The sequence below is a fragment of the Marmota marmota genome, unplaced genomic scaffold, assembly GCF_001458135.2.
Source record: "Marmota marmota marmota unplaced genomic scaffold, marMar, whole genome shotgun sequence".
Lineage (NCBI taxonomy): Eukaryota > Metazoa > Chordata > Mammalia > Rodentia > Sciuridae > Marmota > Marmota marmota.
This window is the reverse complement of record NW_026000205.1, coordinates 5,146,841-5,167,264: the sequence shown is the minus strand read 5'-3', so window position 1 is coordinate 5,167,264 and position 20,424 is coordinate 5,146,841. Positions and strand designations below refer to the sequence as shown.

Here is a 20,424-nt window from a genome sequence, read left to right as displayed (position 1 = left end):
GGCTGGAGATGTGGGAGTTCTGGGGGTCCTGGAGCAACCTGGGGGTTCCTACAAGAGTCTAGGTATTGCGCGGGGAGAATGTGAGGGTTGTGGGACACTGTATTAGAGGGAAGGAGGCAGAGGATGATGAAGGGTCCGGCCCAAGGTACTGGCAAGGCGTCCCGCTGTAGAGTGAGAAGGGGGCGGGGCCTCACTCTGAGGCAGAGAAAGGGGCGGGGCCCGGCTTCCAGAGGGAGAAGGGGTGGGGCCTGACTCTGAGAAGGAGGAGCTGGAGCGGCTATTGAGGGGCATAGGGGCGGGGCTAGGCTCCGAGAGGGAGGAAAGGACGCGCCACGGATGGGGCGGGGCCTGGTGGTGAGGGCGGGAAGGGGCGGAGCTTAACGCAAAGAAGGAAGCAGAACCCGACTCAGAGAGGCGAGGGGGCGGGGCCTGGCTGCGGAGCGATGGGGAAAGGCGTGTTCTGAAAACGAAGGGCGGGGCCTGGAGCAGGGAATGAAGAGGGGCGGGGCCTGCCTCCCGAGAGAGAAGGGGCGGTGCCTGCCTCCCAGGAGAGAAGGGGCGGGTGTGACGGTGGAAAAGTGAAGGGGTCGCGTCCGGCTCTGAGAGAAGGAAGGGGGTGGGGGATTTCCTAACAGGTAGAGAATGGGTCCTCTGAGCCTCACCTTAAGGGGAAGAGGCTCGGACAGGTCTTGGGTGTGATGAAGGGTGAGGAATGGCAGAAAGGAAAGGTCAGGACCTGTCCAAGAGTTGGCAAGGAAACTTGGCCCGACTCTGCAGGTAGGGGGAGGGGCCTGACCCAAGGGACAGGAACTAGGTGGGGCTTGGATAATTCCCTGTTCGTCTTGCTGCCCATCACCCTCTGAGACATGCTTCCCTTTCCTAGGGTCTAATGACCTCTCCTCGATCTCACTGAGCGTTTCCAGGACCACAGGTGAGCAGCCCTCCGCAGCCCTGCCCACCTGTACGTGCGGGATGGGGTGGGGGAGCCCCTGTGTTGACAGCATTGGGCATGCCTTTGTCTGGGGGATTTGCAGAAGTCTATTTCAGCCCACTTTTGATGAGCTGTGTCCCTTCCTGCCCTTTGAGATGGCCCCCTAGGTGTCCGTACTTTCTGGACTGTTAGGAGTTTCACAGGTAAAAGTAATCACTTACTATGCAAGAAGGACCCCGGGTAGAGATTCCCCATGGTATAGCAGAAGGTAAAGACTGCCATCTTGGTCTTTAGAGCTGGCCTTGCCATGCTGGTGCCACTGCCCCCTCACTGTATGAAAGTCTGTGAGTTGCTTACCCTGTTTGGGCCTCGGCTGTCCTAATCTGTAAAATGGGCACAACATTAGTGCCTCCCTTTTAGGGAGATTGAGAGGATATAATAAGTTGATAACAGTGAAGTTGCAAAGGAGTATGTGGCACATGGTAAAGGCTCCATAAGTGTAAACTGTTAGAGGTGTAATAATAATGCTAATAATAATTTTTAGGCAGTCTATATAATAGTGTTTAAACCATGTGCATTGAAATCACCCAGAGGGCTTATTAAACAGACTGTTAGGTCCTACCTGTAGAGTTTCTTATTCAGTGGGTCTGGGGATGGGCCATGAGAGTTTGCATTTTTAGGAAGTTCCCAACAGATGCTGAGAACTGTTTATAAGGTCCCTCAGCCTGTGCCTTCCAAAATTCAGTGCTGCCTAAGGAAGTGCAGAATCCTCACCAAATTCTGACACCCTGTCTGTTATAAGTTTGCTGGGATTTGGAGGGCAGGGATAGAGTCCTGACATTGTGACTGTGCAGTGGTCCCAGTTGGCTGGATCTGGGCCTCTGTCTGGAAGTAGAATCTTGGGATGGACCTCAGGAATGCTGGGGCGGCCATAAAGGAGGTGCTGTAGCTTCTCCAGCACATGCGAGAGTTCGGGGGTGGGGGTGAGGGTGGGGGAAGGTAGGAAATGGCATTAGGGACAGATACAGTCCACGCACTGGTTCTGGTCAGGAACAAGACTTGTGTGGCCTGAGACCCAGATCTTTGGTTTCAAATGAGAGTGATTTCTGATGTCATCTATTCAATAAATATTTATTGAGTGCCTGTTCTATATCTGGCCCTGTGCTGGGCAGGGCTGGGGACATAGCAGTGACTGATATAACCCCAGCCCTGCCCTCATAGGACTCCTTCCCTGGATGGAGAGGAGAATATATAAACAATAAGTTGATGTGGGATTATAAAACGTAATAAGGGCTATGATGAAATCTTAGGGTCAATGGTATTTAACAGTAGGGTGGGGTCAAGAGACCTAGGGAGACAGAGGGAAAGTTCCCTTCATTTTCATAAACACAGGCTGGGCCTTGGGGACACACTGAGGATTGGTCAGACACGTTCCCCACTTTTTGGGACTCACAGTCTGTGGGAGGAGACAGGTAGGAATCATTATAATGACAGGATATATCAAATCCTCATCAGTGCCATGAAAATTATAAAACAAAGGGACTGGAGTCAGGGGCTTGGGGGACTATCTTGGATAAAGTGGCTAGAAAAACCTGTCTAGGAGGTGATGTTTGCACAGAAATCTGAAGGAGTAGTAGGAGGGAGCCATGCAAAGAGCTGGGAGAAGAGCATTTGGGAAGAGACCAACCTGTGCAAAGGCCCTGAGGTAGCAAATACATCATCAGCTTTCTGCTCCCATGTGACCCATCCTGGCTGACCCTGAATGGTAGCAAGTCTGTTATCTGAATAGAGCCTTGAGTAAGGAGAAGAAGTTCTTAACATTTCCTGGCTGAAAGAAGACTTCAGATAATATTAGCCAAGCTTTATGGAGGGCGTAGGGTGGTCGCATGCAGTACTTAGCAGTTTACGTGTGTGCTCTTGAAACCTGACATTACCTCCTTATGTAGGAACTCAGACCTCATTTAATAGAGGAGGCTCAGAGAAGTTAACAGACTTGTCCACGGGCCAGTGACCTCTAGGATTCAAACCAGCCCTGTGTACTGTACCCCTTAGTTGTAAAGCCGTGTCTCCCAACTTTCCCATTTCATAGACAAACTGAGATCTAGAGAAGGGAAGGAATTACCTACGTCCCTAAAAAATTGTCCCCCAACACTTTGTCTAATAGCAGCCAGCATTTATGTCTTGCCTACCATGTGACAGTTCCAAGTATTGTTTGATTTTTAAAATTATTCAAGCTTAACAAGGTAGACATTATTGTTCCCATTTTATAGATGAAGAAACCAAGCACAAAAAATTTAAGTGGTGGCACAGGGCCACACAACTAGCAGGTAGCAGTGCTTGAACTTGAACTGAAGCTGTTAACCCCAAGCTCCAGCCACTGTCACCCAGGACTCAGCCTCCCCCTGCAGCCTGGAGATGCTTAAGGGCCCCAAATCTGACTTGCCGTTGGGTCCCCACTGCGTCCAGCATAGATGTGTAAGGAGTATTTTCCAAGTTGAAGTAACTTGACAGTGACCTCAAGCAGGTCCCTTTCTCCCTCCCATCCTCACTGTCTCTGGTTCCCTAGTGGGGACCGAGGCACCCTACTGACTTCACAGATGGCTTGAGATAAAGGACGCAGGATAACCACCTTGTAAGGGGCAAAGTCTGGCTGCCAGCTGCCACTCCCGGAGCACAGAGGAGGAGGCTAGATCTGGCACAGGACAGGTCCCCAGCCAGTGGCCTGCAAGGCATCCCTGGGCGGAGCCTCTGGCTGGGCCGGACCTCTTCTCTGGGTGACTCCTAGGCTCACTTGTGCCCTCTGGGCTTCCCCTCGTCCTGTCATGTCCTGTCGTGGAATGACGGGAGGTTGGTTTCAGTTTCTCCACTGCCCCTTTCTGGGTTGAGTTTTTCTGCAGGAGACAGGGGCTTCCCTGAGGACCCGGCATCACTGCTAGCCCTCTCCCAGGAAGCCGGGGACAGTCTGGGGTGTGGGTGGGCACTGGGGCTGGGAGGATGGGGCTTGGATCCAGGCAGCTGAAGATCTGCCTCCTCGGCCCTTGAGGCTGCCTGTGAGGGCCCCGGGGGGGACGACAGGAAGGAACCTCCGTTCCGTTTGCTCAGAATCAAGGGGGTTCATTTTCCCCCTGGTGATAGGGCCCTTTGCTTTCTCCCTGTCCCCAGCAATGCTTCCCAATCCCTGGTCTGAATGTTAGGGGAGGCGCTGGCTGAGTTTGAGGATGCCCTAATGCTGGGCCCCAGAACTGGGGGTGAAGGGAGGTTATCCCAGAAGGGGAAGATGGGGGCTGGGGGCTGATGCCCAGGAGTCATCCTAGGGTGTCTCAGGACAAAGGCTGGGGGAAGGGTCACAGGAGGGACAGGGTTGGGGATCTGTCTGGACAGATGACAAACCCTGGCCACTTTCTGAACCTTTCTTTCTCTTCCTTCCACAGATGAATTGGGTGAGTACCAGGAGGCAGGCATGCGGGAGGCCGAGGGCCCAGGTGCTCACATGGGGGCGGGGGCAGGCCTCGGGTGAGGAGGGTGACAGTGCGGCTCTCATTTGCACCGAGTCATGCTCCCAAGATCCTGAGCGGTCCTCGAAACTGGGATTCCTCAGCGGGAGTCGGCAGCCTCCGATTTACTATTATGGCCTCCTTCAGGGACGTCAGTGAGCCCGCCCGGGAACCAGGCACTGCTCTGAGCTCCGGGGACCCGTCAAAGTCCTGAACAAAGCAAAGTCCCTGCCTTCATGGAGGTGGCACAGAGAATGGGTTCAGGAGTGTTAGGGATGGGAGTCGATTTAGGGGGTGGAAGTTGAGTGGGGCTCAACTCCAAGGCCAGCGAGTGAATGACAGAGTAAGGTTAGAGCAGGCGGAGTGTGAAGGAACAGACAGCCACAGGGGCCTGGGAGACAGGGCATCTGGCCTTCTGAACAGCTGACATGTGAATGGAGACGAGAAATTTGAGGGGAGCCGGTGTGGGTGGAGGGGGGAAAAGTGGGGTTCAGGATGGCCGTGGGAAGAACAAATACAAGGCCCTGAAGGGAGCCAGGCTTCTTGGGTGCAAGGAACAGACGGGGCTGAAGCTGGTTTTCTGGAGGGTGGGGAGCTCGCTGGGGGGAGTGTGGACTCTGACTCCCAGGAGGTTTCCGAGCAGAGAAGGGACAGGCCTGGACATCCCAAAATCCCTCTGGCCGTGCACTGGGGACAGATGCAGGCTGGAAAGGCAGGAAGAGGGGGCTGTGAGCTCCGGACTGCTGTGGTCCAGGTGGGAGGTGAAGGAGGTGACCTGGGACAGCAGTGGGGACAGGGAGAATAAGCAGAAAGTAAACATTTTTGAAACCGAAACACAGAGGTAGAAGTGCGACATGGATTGGAAGTTTACCCATTTTTTTTGAGACAGGGTCTTACTAAGTTGCTTAGGGCTGCCAACCTTGCTGAGGCTGGCCTTGAACTTGGAATTCTCCTGTCTCAGCTTCTGGCTTCGCTGGGATTACAGGCCTGTGGCACTGTGCGGGGCTACTACACAGATATGATGGTGGGCGATGAAGAAGGCCCTTGCAGAGGCGGGTGACTGTCACCTGTAACCACGCTGCTACCAGGCAGGAAGGCTGAGGCAGGGGCCTCTCTGTGTGGCCCTGGAGAAGATGACCTTCCAGCTGGAGCCCTGGTGGCTGCTGCAGAGCAGCTGTCATTAGTGTTAGCAAGAGGCCATGCCCTGGGGGTTGGCCCTTACCTTAGTCAGGTGAGGGGTGGCACGGAGAATGGGTTCAGGAGTGTTGGGGTCGGGAGTCCATTTAGGGGGTGGAAGAAAACAGAAGCGGACCGACCCCAGGTTTCTGGCTCAGCCTCTGGGGCTGCTGGTGGTTGCAAGGAGGGGCAGGGCCTTGGCATGTCCAGCGAGGCCCTGTGCCCTGCGCCCCCCGGGGAGGCAAGGCCTGGGCCTGGAGGCGGGTGGGTGGGACAGATGGGTCACGCGTGTCTGTCTCCCGCAGAGATCATCGACGAGTACATCAAGGAGAATGGCTTCGGCCTGGACGGAGCGCCGGGCACCGCGAGGGGCAGCCGCGCCTGGTGTCCCGCGGGGCGGCCTCGCTGAGCACCGTCACCCTGGGCCCCTCCGCGCCGCCAGCCACGCCGCCGCCCTGGAGCTGCGCCCTGGGCCGGCTGATGCCGCCCGCGCCCGGGCCGGGCCCGCGGCCGCACCTGGTCATCACCGAGCAGCCGAAGCAGCGCGGCATGCGCTTCCGCTACGAGTGCGAGGGCCGCTCGGCCGGCAGCATCCTGGGCGAGAGCAGCACCGAGGCCAGCAAGACGCTGCCCGCCATCGAGGTGGGCCGGGCGCGCGGCCGGGACGCCCTGCACTCTTGGCCCCGGAGGGAGTGCGCGTGGTACATGCTGCCCTGCTGCTGCGGGGCCGGGTGCAAAGAAAGGCGTCCTCCCTGGCTATGTGGCAGTGTTTATCAAAACTGTCCCTGCCCCTAGGCAGTGCAGCCTCCTGGCTTGCAAGTGGGGCCTGAAGAATCCGAGTACCTGGGTTCCAACCCCACTTCAGCCATTTACTAGCTGTGCAACCTTGGGCAGGTGACCCGGTCTCTCTCTGCCTGTTTGCTCCTCTACAGAGTGGGATAATAATAATACCAACCTCCTGGGTTGGCTGGGAGGGTTAAATTAGTTCGGTAGACGTCCAGGGCCTCTTCCATGGTCAGTGCTAAGTGCAGGTGAGCTCCTGGTATCTTAGTGTTTCTGTGGTCCTCATTACCCCCAGGCTTGGCCATTCCACTTGGAGGACTTTGTCATGTGGCTGTGTGCAGCTAGATGAAGAAGGGGGTTGGGTATCTGTCGCAGTCTTGTTAGGCTAACCAAGAATCCGGAGCGTGAGTGTTAATGGAGAACTGGTAAACCGTGACTGTCTGTCTGTGCTGGCACTGCTCTAAGGATCCATCTGTGAGAGCAAAAACATAAATACCAAGACTGACAGAGAAATGCCTAGAAATGCAGGTGTCCCCTGGGTATTGATGTGGAAGTGTCTCCAGAATATAGTAATAATCCAAAAAAATCAAATGCCGTGCAGAACACTGCACAAGTATTATACTAGTGTGTGTGTGTGTGCGCGCGTGCGCGCGCGTGTGAGAGAGAGAGAGAGAGAGAGAGAGATTGGAGATACAGCCCAGAGCCTGGACCGTGCTAGGTAAGAGCTCTAATAATGAACTACACCCCAGCCCTGCAAAACAACCCAAAAAACCACACAATGGATTTTGGTTTTGGTACTGGAGACTGGGCCCAGGGGTGCTCTACCACTGAGCTACACCCCAGCCCTTTTTATTTTGAAATGAGGTCTCACTGAATTGACAAGGTTGTTGCTAAGTTGCCAATGCTGGCCTCATGCTTGTGAATCTCCTGCCCAGCCTCCTGAGTCCCTGGGATTACAGGTATGCGCCACCATGGCAGCTCGCACGCTTTGCTGTGCGTGTTTAGCATGGGGAAGCCAACCCAGGGTCTGGGGCATGCCCAGCACGTGCTCTACCACTGAGCTACAGAAGCTCCCAGCCCGTGCTCTGCTGTTCTTATTTAATAATATATCTCAGAGTAGCACATGTGGTGCAGGCCTGCAGTCCCAGCGACTCAGGAGGCTGAAGCAGGAGGTTCAAAAGTTTGAAGCCAGCTTCAGCAACTTAGCAAGACCCTGTCTCTAAAAAAACTCCAAAACAGTGACCTTAGCACTTATAACTTTATTTGGGTGATGAGCAGAGCAGCTGTCTGTCCTCTCTGTCCCCGCCACCCTGGAGGAGGCCAACAATTGCGGGAAAAGTTGGCATTTGAGGGTAGAAATCCTGGTTCTGTCGCTTACCTGTGAAGGGGGGCTGCCAGTTCAGTGCTCCTCCTGGTCTCAGTTCATATGCAAAATGGGGTGCATCTCTGCCCCTGTAGGACCCTGAGAGCCTGGGCCAGCTGCCGGGTACAGGTGGCAGGCTGTGTGAGGGTGCGTGAGGCTCCTTTTCTGCAGCTGGCCACTGTTATCTTTACTTGATTTAGTTACAGGCGTTGTGGTCCGAATTGGGGGGCAGAGTGTGTGTAGGGGAAATTCTGATCAAAGAACGATGTTCTACTGCGCATGCGTGTAACTCCAGAGACTCAGGATGCTAAAGCAGGAGAAGCCCGGGTTCAAGGCCAGCCTGGGCAATTTAGCACGACCCTGTCTCAGAATGAGAACAAACAAAACAAAAGGCTGAGGGTGGAGCCCCTGGCAGGGCGCTTACCTAGCATGTGCGAGCCCTGGGCTCCCTCCTCAGTACCCGGGGAAATTGAAAAAAAAAATTTTTTTTCCTTTAACTGTATATTCCCAGTCACTGGGGTTTTAGGAATGGGGAGACTGTGTGTGGAGGGGGCAGTTTCACAGTCCTTCTGTGTCTTGGTCTGTATAGTGCTGGGGGTTGAGCCAGGACTTCATGCAAGCTAAGAGAGCCTCTACCAGAGCCACATCCCGGCCTTATCCCTTGTACATTTTTAACCATTAATCTGTTTTTCTAATTTGAGAGGAGATTTCATTTTTCAACTTTATGTTCCAACTTTACCTTTTTCTTTTTTCTCTCTCTGGTTTTTGGGAGTTGGGGTGGGGTGGGTTACTGGGGATTGAACTCAGGGGCACTCAACCACTGAGCCACATCCCAGCCCTATTTTGTATTTTATTTGGAGACAGGGGCTCACTGAGTTGCTTAGAGCCTCACTAAGTTGCCGAGGCTGGCTTTTGACTTTTGATCCTTCTATCTTAACCTCCAGAATTTCTGTGTTGAGACAGATGCTTTGCAGAATGCCCTACATTCTGGGTTTGTTGACTGTTTGTAGATTTGATCAGGTTATGCATTTAGGGAAAAACATGACAGTAATGTTATTGTGGCCTTCTTAATGTCTTGCATTAAAAGACCTCGGATGTTGCTTTGACCCAGTGTTGATGATGTTAAGTCAGATCCTGTGCTTAAAGTGGCGACCCCCCAGGTCTCTGCATGATAAGGGATGGTTTTGCCATTGTGGTTTTAGAGTTACCCCAATATTTTAAGACTATGTTTTCCCTAACATTTTTGAATTGCGGTCTTTCCATGCCATTATTTTGGCTCTGTGTGTGTGTGTGTGTGTGTGTGTGTGTGTGTGTGTGTAAGTGCTGTGAATGGAACCCAGGGCTTCCCACTTAGGAGGCAAGCAGCTACCATTTAGCTAGCCACCAGCCTTAAATGAATAGTTTTAACCCTATTAGACTCAGTGAGATTTACAGACACTAATACCTACCTTCCCTATAGTCACCCCCCAAATTCATATTGCCATGTTGTAACATGAAGGAGTGACAGGAGGACATTAATCCAGCACATTAATGAATAAGAACACATTTATTTTAATATGTAAATATTCAAGCACAGCCTCATGGGATACATGGATGTTAATGTTGCTTGGGCCTCTGTGTGGACTCCTGGGTACAGGGTCCACGAGGAGCAGCCTGACCCAGCCTGGCAGACCTGGTGACTTTAATGCCACATGCAGGCAGCACTGGTTGAGGGAATTCTTCACAGTATCAAACAACTCTTGGTCTAAACAAAAGCTAGTTGTCTTTCAGTTCACATGGTGGTTGCAGCCCTTGAAGATTCAGTGTATGTTGAAATTATGGGAAAATACTGTTGATGTGAAGCGGGGCTAGGTTCTGGGCTCAGGTCATTTTAGACAGGTTTGTTACTGCTGTGAATTCTGGAAATATGTTCAGATGTCCTGGAGGACATGGGGTGGGTGTGTCGGACTGTCCTTGGTATTACAAACCAGCGCTGTTGGTCTGCTCCATCTTCTACCTGCTGTGGTCCCTGCCCCCCCCACAATGTCAACCAAAGTCACTCTCAATATCCCCTTCAGCCACTAGAGGGCAGCAGGCCCCCACGGAGACACCTTAGTTAATTGCATTTCCCTGTTGGGTGTTGGGGATTGAACCCAGGGGTACTTTACCCTTCAGCTACATCCCCAGCCTTTTTGATTTTTTTAAGTTTTAGTACAGGGTCTTGCTGAGTTGCTGAATTCGTGATCCTCCTGCCTCAGCCCGCTAGGGTTCCAGGTGTGGCCTCTGTGCCTGGCTGGTTTATTGCATTTTATAGCTGGGCTTTAGGAGTGCAGAGTGGGCTTCAGAAGGACTCAGGTGTCAGCAGGGCCCAGTTGGTGACCAGAGGAGCTAAGTGACTGGCTGAGTCAGGCACGGTCTGAAGAGTCTGCTTTCTATCTGTGTTGCCTGGGGTGGCTGGTGAGAATTCTAGCTGCAATTATGGCAATACTTTTTTCCCCAGTGCTAGGGAAGGAAGCCAGGGCTTCACATAAGCTAGGCAAGCGCTCTGCTGCTGGTCTACCTCTCCAGGCTCCCCATCCACTTAAAAATATATATATTTATATTTTGATCCTGGAGATTAAACCTAGGGGTGCTTAATCACTGAGCCACACCCCAGCCCTTTTTTGTATTTTGTTTAGAGACAGGGTCTCACTGAGTTGCTTAAGGCCTTGCTAAATTGCTGAGGCTGGCTTTGCAATCCTCCTGCCTCAGCCTCCTGAGTCGCTGAGATTACAGGCCCGCACCACTGTGCCTGACTGGTCCCAAGCATTTTAGATGAGAGACACTCAGCCTGTCCTGAGCCGTTGTTACCAATGTCAGGGACACTGAGTTGGCTCAAGTGGTGGCCACTGTATCTCTCTGCTGTACAGGTGTCTTTCTTTGCTTGTGATTACCTGTGTGTGATAGATTTTGTGTACATCAGATTTTTTTCAAGGTTTGTGTGACAAAGAAGTCATGTGGGGCAGATTACAAGGCCTCCCAGGTTGAGGGTTGGAAGTTTCCGGCTTTGGATAGGAAAAGAGTCTTCGCTTTTCTTTTTTTTTTTGGGGTGGGGGTACCGAAGATTGAACCCAGGGCACTCAGCCATTGAGCCACATCCCCAGACCTATTTTGTGTTTTATTTAGAGACAGGTCTTACTGAGTGGCTTAGTGCCTTGATTTTGCCAAGGCTGGTTTTGAACTCACAATCCTCCTGCCTGGGCCTCCCAAGCTACTGAGAAGGAGAGGGGTCTTAAGCAAACACCCTTCCATGGCCCTGGTGGGGGGTTGGGTAGGTGGGGATCCACCAAGGACAGCCCCAGGGAGCATGGCTTGTCTGTGATGACCCCGCCAAAGTGCACCTGTCTCCCTGCAGCTCCGGGATTGTGGCGGACTGCGGGAGGTGGAGGTGACCGCGTGCCTGGTGTGGAAGGACTGGCCCCATCGGGTGCACCCGCACAGCCTCGTGGGGAAGGACTGTACGGACGGTGTCTGCAGGGTGCGGCTGCGGCCTCATGTCAGCCCCCGCCACAGGTACCTGATCTCTGACCCCTGACCCTCGGTCACAGAGATTCTGAGGGGCCGAAGGTCGCCCAGGGAAACTAGGGCAGGGCCAGCCTGGCCACACCCTCCCTGCTGCATTTCCCCCTGGGGAAACTGAGGTCTGGGGCAGCCACGGCCTCACTTCAGCCTGCGACCCTGCCATACCCCGTGCCCTCCAGTGCTGTGCACCCCGTTTTGTAGAGGGAGAAACTGAGGCTCAGAGAGGTGGAGGAGCAGGTAGTCGATGGCAGGGCTGGGGCTGGACTCCAGAGCCGACTTATCTGAAGGCTTAGTCCTTCTCTCACTCTACAATCTAAATATTGTTATCAAATGAAAGATGTAAAAAACACGGCATCCTTGATCACAGCCGCTCTGGAGTCTGAGGCTGGAGGGTTGCAAGTTTGAGGCCAGGCTAGGCAACTCAGGAGACCTGCCTCAAGATAAAAGAGTAAATAAATAAAAAGGGCTGGAGATGTGGCTGAGGGACAGACGCTGGCCCAGCATTCCCAAGGCCCTGAGTTCATCCCCAGCACTGAAAAATAATTCTTTTCTCAGAAAGAAAATCTTTGGCCTTCTAGCTATGTTTTTCTAGAAACAACTGAAGATATGCCACATATATGCAAGCATATATCTTTTTTTTCATATTTATTTTTCAGTTGTAGTTGGACACAACACTTTTATTTCACTTGTTTATTTTTATGTGGTGCTGAGGATCGAACCCAGGGTCTCGCACGTGTGAGGCTCTATCGCTGAGCCACAACCCCAGCCCACATATCTTTTTTTTTATATATATATATATTTTAGTTGTAGTTGGACACAATACCTTTGTTTTATTTATTTATTTTTATATGGTGCTGAGGATCGAACCCAGGGCCTTGTGCGTGCTAGGCAAGTGCTCTACCTCTGAGCCACAATCCCAGCCCCAGCACCACATATCTTTTTTTTTTTTTTAATTTTTATTTTTTAGTTGTAGTTGGACACAATATCTTTATTTTATTTGTTTATTTACTTATTTTTAATGTGGTGCTGAGGATTGAACCCAGGGTCTCACACATGCTGGGCTAGCGCTCCACCGCTGAGCCACAGTTGCAGTCCCCCAGCACTAATCTTTTTTAACAGACATTCACAACTTGTTTTTTGTTTCTGCTGCTAGGCATGGAACCCAGGGCCTTGTGCATGCTAAGCAAGTAAGCAAGTGCTATATTACTGAGCGGCAACCTTGGCCCCTACATCTTGATTTTTTGTAACAGTACATCTTAGACCTCATTCCCTATCAATATATTCAGAGCTGCCCTATCCTTTGTCTTGGCTATCTAGTATTCTACTTCATAGATGGACACAATTAACTGAAACTGCTCTCTATTAATGGGCACCTCTGATGGTTCCAGTGTCTTGTTGCTCTGTGGCTAACAGTGCTGAGAAATATCTTTAAAGATATGTCATTCTAGATAGGTGTAGTTGCACACGCCTGTAATCCTAGTGGCTCAGGAGGCTGAGGCAGGAGGATTGTGAATTCAAAGCCAGCCTCAGCAACATAGTCAAGCCCTGAAGCAACTTGGTGAGACCCTGTCTCTAAATAAAATAAAAAAGGGCTGGAGATGTGGCTTGGTGGTTAAGTGTCCTTGGGTTCAAACACTGGTACTAAAAAAAAAAAAAAAAGGTATGTCATTCTTTAGGATTAGTTTCTAAAAATGAAGTTGCTGACTCTAAGCTGATATATAATTTTTGGGGTACTAGGGATTGAACCCAGGGTGCTCAACCACTAAGCTACATTCCCAGCCCTTTTTATTTATTTTGAGACAGGGTCTCCTTGAGTTGCTTAGGGCCTTACTAGGTTGCTGAGGCTGGCTTTGAATTCAGGATCCTCCTGCTTCAGTGAATTTCTGGGATTTCAGGTGTGCACCACTGTGCCCGCCTTGATGTATAATTTTAATGATTTATCAATTTAGTGAAAACATAAGCTCACTGAGAGCAGGGATTTCATCTTTTCTGCTCCCTGCTCTATTCCCAGAGCCTAGCACAGTGCCTGGCATGTAGAGATGCTCAGGAAGCACTTGGGCAACCAATTACTGCCAAGTCCTGCAGTTCACAGTGTGGCCAGCAAGCGGGGAGGGGGGGCGTCCGACCCCTCCGAACCTCACCTGGACGGTGACCTTCCCCGTGTGCTGTTGGATGAAGGAGCTTGGCCAGGGTGTTCACGTGGTACAGATAAGGCAGGTTCCCGGGTCTTCCCAAGAACCCCAGGCCCTTCCTGATGCCGGGTCCAGGGGGAGCCCCCAGCAGCGTTGAGGCCCGCAGCACCCCCTCACGAGCACTCCTTCCCCAGCTTTAACAACCTGGGTATTCAGTGCGTGAGGAAGAAGGAGATTGAGGCGGCCATCGAGCGCAAGATCCAGCAGGGCATCGACCCCTACAATGGTGAGTCCCGGCCCCACCCCTGCCACGCCCCCTCTAGGCCCCGCCCCTGCCCCACCCATCCTCAGCCTTCCTGTGTCCCCACCGCAGCTGGCTCCCTGAAGAACCACCAGGAGGTGGACATGAACGTGGTGAGGATCTGCTTCCAGGCCTCCTACCGGGACCAGCAGGGACAGACCCGGCGGATGGACCCTGTGCTCTCCGAGCCCGTTTATGACAAGAGTGAGTGCAGGGTGCTGTGGCAGTTAGGATTGTCCTTGGCAGCAGGGATCAGAAAGCCCCCTTAGTGTGGCATGAACAAACAGGGAATTATTTGTCTCATTGACTAAGTTTGTGCACATTGGTTTAGCTGCTTAACATCATGAAGTTTCCACAGCTCTGTGACTCTCAGCTTTTCCTTCACGGTCACAAGATGACTGCCACAGCTCCAGACATCATATTTGTGTTCAAGACATGATATAGGCAGCATCACTCTGTGTGGTTGTACAGATCGCACCCTGCCTATTTTGGGGGATCAGCATTTACTGTGTAGCTTATGAAAATGGTACTTCCTGATTTTGAGAATGCACAACAGTGACCCCATAGAGCCCTAGGGAAGAGGCATCACAAAGAATAATACCTCTTTCTCTTTTTTAAATTTATTTTTTAGATTTAGGTGGACACAGTATCTTTATTTTATCTTTATGTGGTGCTGAGGATCGAACCCAGTGCCTCATACATGCTAGGCAAGCGCTCTGCCACTGAGCCCCAGCCCCAGCCCCATACCTCTTTCTTTAATAGATAAAAAAGTTTATATTCTCCAGAATCTCCTTGGAAGTCTTCTGCTGATGTCTTATTGGTTAGAACTTGGCCCATGGCCATACTGAGTTGCAAGGGGATCTGGGTATGTAAGTATACAGGCTTTTCAACCTGAATAGAGGGGTACAGACTGGAAGAGGGGCTTGGGAATAGCTGTTCGGCTTTATCCAACCTGCAGTGACTGCCACAGCATCTAAATGAGGAAGGACAAGCCAAGCACAGTGGTGCATGCCTGCAATTCCAGCAACTTGGAAGGCTGGGGCAGGAGGATTGCAAGTTTGAGGCCAGCCTCAACAACTTAGTAAGATGGTCAGCGACTTACTGAGTCCTGTCTCAAAATAAAAAACAGTGAAGGGCTGGGGATATAGCTCAGTGGTTAAGCTTCCCTGGATTCAATCCCCAGTACCAAAAACAAACAAAACAAACAAACAAAACACCCAGTAGAGGACTAGCACAGTGCTTCAGGTCTGGTTGCATTCAGACCTCACGGTGTCACTGGGGGGGTCCATCTAGTTCTGTCCCCCAGTTGTGCTTGCTGCATGTTAAGAGTCCATCCTGCCAGGGCCTTCCAGGGCTGTGTGCTGATACCTCTCCTGCACTCCAATGAGAGCTTTTAGCGTCTCTCACCCAAATTTCTTTTCAATATTGAGAATTGAACCCAGAGATGTTCTACCATGGAGCTACATTCCCAGCCCTTTTTTATTTATTTTATTTTGCTACAAAATCTTGCTATGTTGCCCAGGCTGGCCTCAAACTTGCCATCCTCCTGCCTCAGCCTCTTGAGTCACTGGGATTACAGGTCTGCACCAACACACCTTTTTTTATATTGTGTTTTGAGACTGGGGCTAAGTAAGTTGCTGAACCTGGCTTCAAACTTAGGACCCTCCTGTCTTAGCTGATTACAGGCCTGCCTTACTAATCCTGGCTCTTTCCTAGTATTTTTGCTAAAAAATCTCAGGGCTGTCTCTCATTGGCCTGCGTTTGGTCATTTGCTCCTCCTTGACCAATCAGCTGTGGGTAGGGGAGGTGATGATCTGATTGGCCCGATCTGGGGCATGTGATCACTGCTGAGCTGGTGAAGGGACTCAATCCTACCCAATCCCCTTGACTGAAATGGCCAGGGGCAGAGGGAGGTGTGTCTTGAGGGAAAGTGGTGTCCCCAAGAGGACTCTTCACAGAAGAAGGGCTGGGACTGCTGGGCAGGCAGAGCCGCGGCACTGCTGGCCGACCGGTGGCCTCTTCCTCCATCTGAACCAGGGTGCCCTGCCTCCTCAGTTTCCTGCCTTCCCACCGCCACCGGGTGGAAAGGTACCCGGATTCTTGTTTTCCCTTATTGGCCTCTTCCTCTCCCTCCTCCCCAGAATCCACGAACACGTCTGAGCTGCGGATCTGCCGCATCAACAAGGAGAGCGGGCCGTGCACGGGGGGCGAGGAGCTCTACCTGTTGTGTGACAAGGTGCAGAAAGGTGAGGGCCTGGCTGTGAGCCCGGGAGGAGGGGGCTGGGGGTGTGGTTAACCAGGATGGCAGCCTGGAAAGATCCAGAACCCTGCCTTTGGGGTCAGACGGCTCAGGCAATGGGTTCATCCTGGCACCTGTCCCTGAGCAAAGGTGGTGGCCTGTGAGTGGCCCAGGCTGGGTGTCTGGCAGCGTGGCCGTCACTCTGCTCCCCATCCAGGAGGCTCTGATCTTGGTGGAGAAATTGCCTATGTGCTTTAGGAGGGGCAAGTGGGAGGCGCTGGTCCAGCACAGGCAAGACCCGGGGACCCTTATGACAGTTGTGGTAAAGGATGCTAAGAAAGCAAACCGGACAAAAGAAGTTTCTTGCATTTGCATCTATTCAAATGTCCCTTGCTCAAATAGGCTTCAAAACAAAACCCCAAAAAACTAACAACTAAAAAAACCCAAAAAACCCTACCTCCACCCAGAACCACCAGCTGAGGAGAGGGCCAAAGGCTGTCTGCCCTTGTGCTGGATTCATTTTTTCTATATCTTCTGCCGTTTCTCTCTCTCTCTCTCTCTCTCCCCTCACCCCCACCCTCTCTCTTTCCAGTACTGAGGGTTGAACTCACACATGCTAAGCAAGCTCTACCACTGAGCCATATCCCCAGCCCTTTTTACTTTTTATTTTGAGACAGGATTTTACTAAGTTGCTGAGGCTGGCCTTAACCATACCATCCTCCTGCCTCAGCCCCCTGAGTAGCTGGGATTACAGCCCCTGTGCTGGGATTCTTTTACATTTTCCATCATGTGACTGTATCATAAATAGCATCACCACCAACAAGAATGACATCTGTCTCTCTCTCTGTTTTTTGTGGTGCTGGAGATGGAACCCATGACCCCACCTGCATCCTCAGGGTGCACTCGGCCACCAGCTACATCCTTGGCCCATGACATTGCCGTGTTCTAACTACATGCCAAGCTTGGCTGCGAGCTCTTGGTGTGCATGGTTTGTTAGGTCCTCCAGTCACCTCACCAGGTGGCAGCCTGGAAAGATCCAGAACCTATGAGGCAGACCTTGTTATTATTCCCCGTTTAATAGATGAAGAAACTGAGGCATGGAAAGGTTAAGTAACTTGCTTGAGGTGACACAGCTGGTCAGGTGGAGACAGGATTTGAATTTAGAAAAGAAGACTCTGAAAAGAACAATCCTTCTACCATCAGCGTTTCTTCTAGGAGGAAAAATATAGAGTTGGAGAAAAATCACAGGAGGTTGGTAAAAATAATATTTAGTACTTTTTTTTTCAAATGAGGGAAGGAGGCAGATTTGAAAAAACATCTGGAGAAAAGTCACTTTCCAGAGTCGTGTTTAAGGTGATGGTGATGATCATAGCACTGATCGTGACAACAGTCATGCTCTTGGAGTCCTGGGCCGACTCACGTGATCTTCTCAGCAACCCCTGAGGTCGTCTGATTTTCCTGTCACAGTGAGGAGACTGCTCTCAGCAATGCCACTGCCTTCCTCAAGCCCTGGCAGAGCTGGTGGGAAGAGCTGTGCCCTCCTGGGTCCCCGCCGAGGCTCCACTGCTCGATGATCGTGTGACATTGGACAGATGACTTCACCGCTCTGTATCTTTGTCTCCTTCTCTGTATAACAGGGTACCCAATGGCATCTTCTTCATAGGGTTTTTGTGTGACACAGAGGCAACCTGTATGTATCTGTCACCTAGAACCTCAGCACTGGTGTGTCAAGAGGCAATTCAGTGAGATGCGAAAAAGAAACAGGCAGGCGTCTCAGTGAGCCCGACTTCCCTCCAGCAGCTGTGGGAAGCCTCAGTGCCTCCAAGCCTTGGTTTTCCCTTCTCTGACGAGGGTGTGCAGAAAAGAGTGCACATAGCAGATCTGAGACCTCTGTCCTTCAAAAGCCCTTCTTAGAGCTGGGTGCAGTGATGCACATCTGTAGTCCAGTGACTCAGGAGGCTGAGGCAGGAGCACCTCAAGTTCAAGGCCAGCCTCAGCAATTTAGTGAGGGCCTCAGCGACTTAGTGAAATCTGTCTGAAAATGAAACAAGTAGGACTGGGGTTGTGGCTCAGGGGCAGAGCGCTTGCCTAACACAAGTGAGGCACTGGGCTCGACCCTCGGCACCACATTAAATAAATAAATAGATAGATAGATAAATAAAGTTAAAAGAAAAAAGTAAAAAGGGTGGGAATGTAACTCTGTAAATCGCCCCTGGATTCAATCCCCAGTACCAAAAAAATAAAGTAAAAATTAAAAAGGGGTGGATGGGGGTGTTGCTTGGTGGTAGAACACCCCTGGATACCATCTTCAGTACCACAAAAATAATAAACAAAGAAACAAATAACTTAAATAACTAGCTCTGCTCCCAGAGGTTCTGGGAACATGGGTTTGGGGAGGTTCCCACCTTCCCTAGTGGCCAGGAGTGGCCTGTCATGCCAGGCAGACATGGGGGCTGAGCTTCCTCAGTGGATGTGTTGCTTTAGTTTGTTGCTGGGGGGCTCCCATGTGGCCCCTGTGACTGCTCACGTGCCTGGTTCCCCCTGGACTGCGCTGCAGGCACCAGCACCCTGTCACTGTACCCTGTCACTATAACAGGTCACAGTCATGGACATGGCCGCCCATTGAACTGTGCGGGTCCTCAGAGTCCATGGCTCAATCTGAACATGGTCGTGGGGCCCTCTGACATTGTGAGGACAGTGATTTTCCCTGCTTCTTGTGTTGCCCTAAGGATCAGATGAGATAACTTAGGATGCTCAATTTAGGATTTTTGACTCTAGAATGATGGTGTGAAATTAATATACGTTAAGTAAGCTGGGAGCGGTGGCGCACGCCTGAGATCCCAGCAGCTTGGGAAGCTGAGGCAGGAGGATCTCGAGTTCAAAGCCAGCCTCTGTGAGACCCTGTCTCTAAATAAAATACCAAATAGGGCTGGGCATGTGGCTCAGTGGTCGAGTGCCCCTGAGTTCAGTCTCTGGTACCTCCACCCAGAAAATCAGCTGCAGCTCCTGCTCAGCCCCACAGTCACAAGGGGAAAATACCAACAGGCCAAGTGTACCCATGCTAAGCAACAGTGCTCCATAGTTTACCTACAGTCAATGCCTTTTCTTTTTATTTATGTAATTTTTGGTGCTGGCAATTGAACCCAGGGGGACTTTACCACTGAGCTACATTCCCTGCTCTTTTTTGTTTTGTTTTGAGAGAGGGTCTTGCTAAGTTCCCCTGCCTGGTCTTGAACTTTTGATCCTCCAGAGTGGCTGGGATTACAGGTGTGAGCCTCCCTGCCTGGCCTGGGGCATTTTTGACCTGAGATATTTTCAGCTCTGGTGGGTTTGCTGGGATGTAATGCCATCATAAGCCAAGGAGCATCTGCATATGAAAATATATGAACTACTTAGTGACTGTCCCACGGGACGTGCTCAGGTGAAAGCTACCTGCCAGGTGATTAGCTTCACGTTAGGAATATGAGGGCTGATTTTGAGGGTGGCTGAGCTGGTTCGGCTCAGAGGGCCACTCGTCCCCACTGGCATCTCTTTCTCCCTCCAGAGGACATCTCGGTGGTGTTCAGCACAGCCTCCTGGGAAGGCCGGGCCGACTTCTCCCAGGCCGACGTGCACCGCCAGATTGCCATCGTGTTCAAGACGCCGCCGTATGAGGACCTGGAGATCGTGGAGCCTGTGACTGTCAACGTCTTCCTGCAGCGGCTCACGGACGGGGTCTGCAGCGAGCCGCTGCCCTTCACGTACCTTCCTCGGGACCATGGTAACCACGGCTCGCCCGGGTGACCCACCGGCCAGCCCAGCCTGGCCAGGGATGAAGCAGACCAGGAGGAGGCAGAAATGGGGGGGGGCTGCCTAGCTGGGGGCGCTGCTGCCTCCTGGCTTTGTGACCGTGGCCTCTCAGGGCTGTAGCCCTTCTCTGTGCAAAACAGACACGGTACCTGTCACGGGGCGTTAGGGTTTTCTCACGCATTCCTTCAGCCTCTCTGCTCAGTGTGGCCCTATGCTGGCTTGTGCTGGGGACACAGCAGTGACCAAGAGAGCCCCTGGCACTTCCTTCATGAGGCTTACAGTCCTTTGACGGGGGAACAGCTCTTCCCCACAGTGATGGTCAGAGTGACTCGACTGGAATGGGGTGGCTTGGGGACTTGGGGCACCTGCTCAGCCTCAGGGGTCAGGGAGAGCAGCTGCGCCGAGAACACAGGAAGACTGATGGGTGGGAGTTGAGGAGAGCATGTTAAGCAGTGGAAATAGCAAGTGCAAAGGCCCTGGGCCAGATTGTGTTTGGCATGTTTCAGGAACAACCAAAAGGTGGGTGTGCCGGAAGTGAATTTAGATTTTATTCTGATTAGGATGTGGATATCTGTTTGCATTGGTTGGTCAAGAACCAGCTCAAACTCTTCCTAAATGGTCTAAGATTAATTAGTGCTTTGCTACTGTTGCTGATGGATTGTTCTTTGTACCCCCC

At 51.8% G+C, this 20,424-nt stretch overlaps 1 protein-coding gene across 1 annotated transcript in view; it reads left to right on the top strand.

Moving 5' to 3' along the window:
- The first annotated feature begins 628 nt into the window (after positions 1 to 628).
- The window catches only part of Relb (RELB proto-oncogene, NF-kB subunit), a 25,187-nt gene continuing 5,391 nt past the window's right edge, over positions 629 to 20,424 (top strand). The window contains 10 exon segments of the mRNA XM_048790701.1: positions 629 to 777; positions 884 to 931; positions 4,363 to 4,371; positions 5,907 to 5,959; positions 5,962 to 6,243; positions 11,121 to 11,278; positions 13,614 to 13,705; positions 13,793 to 13,924; positions 15,862 to 15,966; positions 19,504 to 19,719. Of these exon segments, the coding sequence (XP_048646658.1) occupies positions 699 to 777; positions 884 to 931; positions 4,363 to 4,371; positions 5,907 to 5,959; positions 5,962 to 6,243; positions 11,121 to 11,278; positions 13,614 to 13,705; positions 13,793 to 13,924; positions 15,862 to 15,966; positions 19,504 to 19,719 (1,174 nt within the window). The 5' untranslated portion in view covers positions 629 to 698.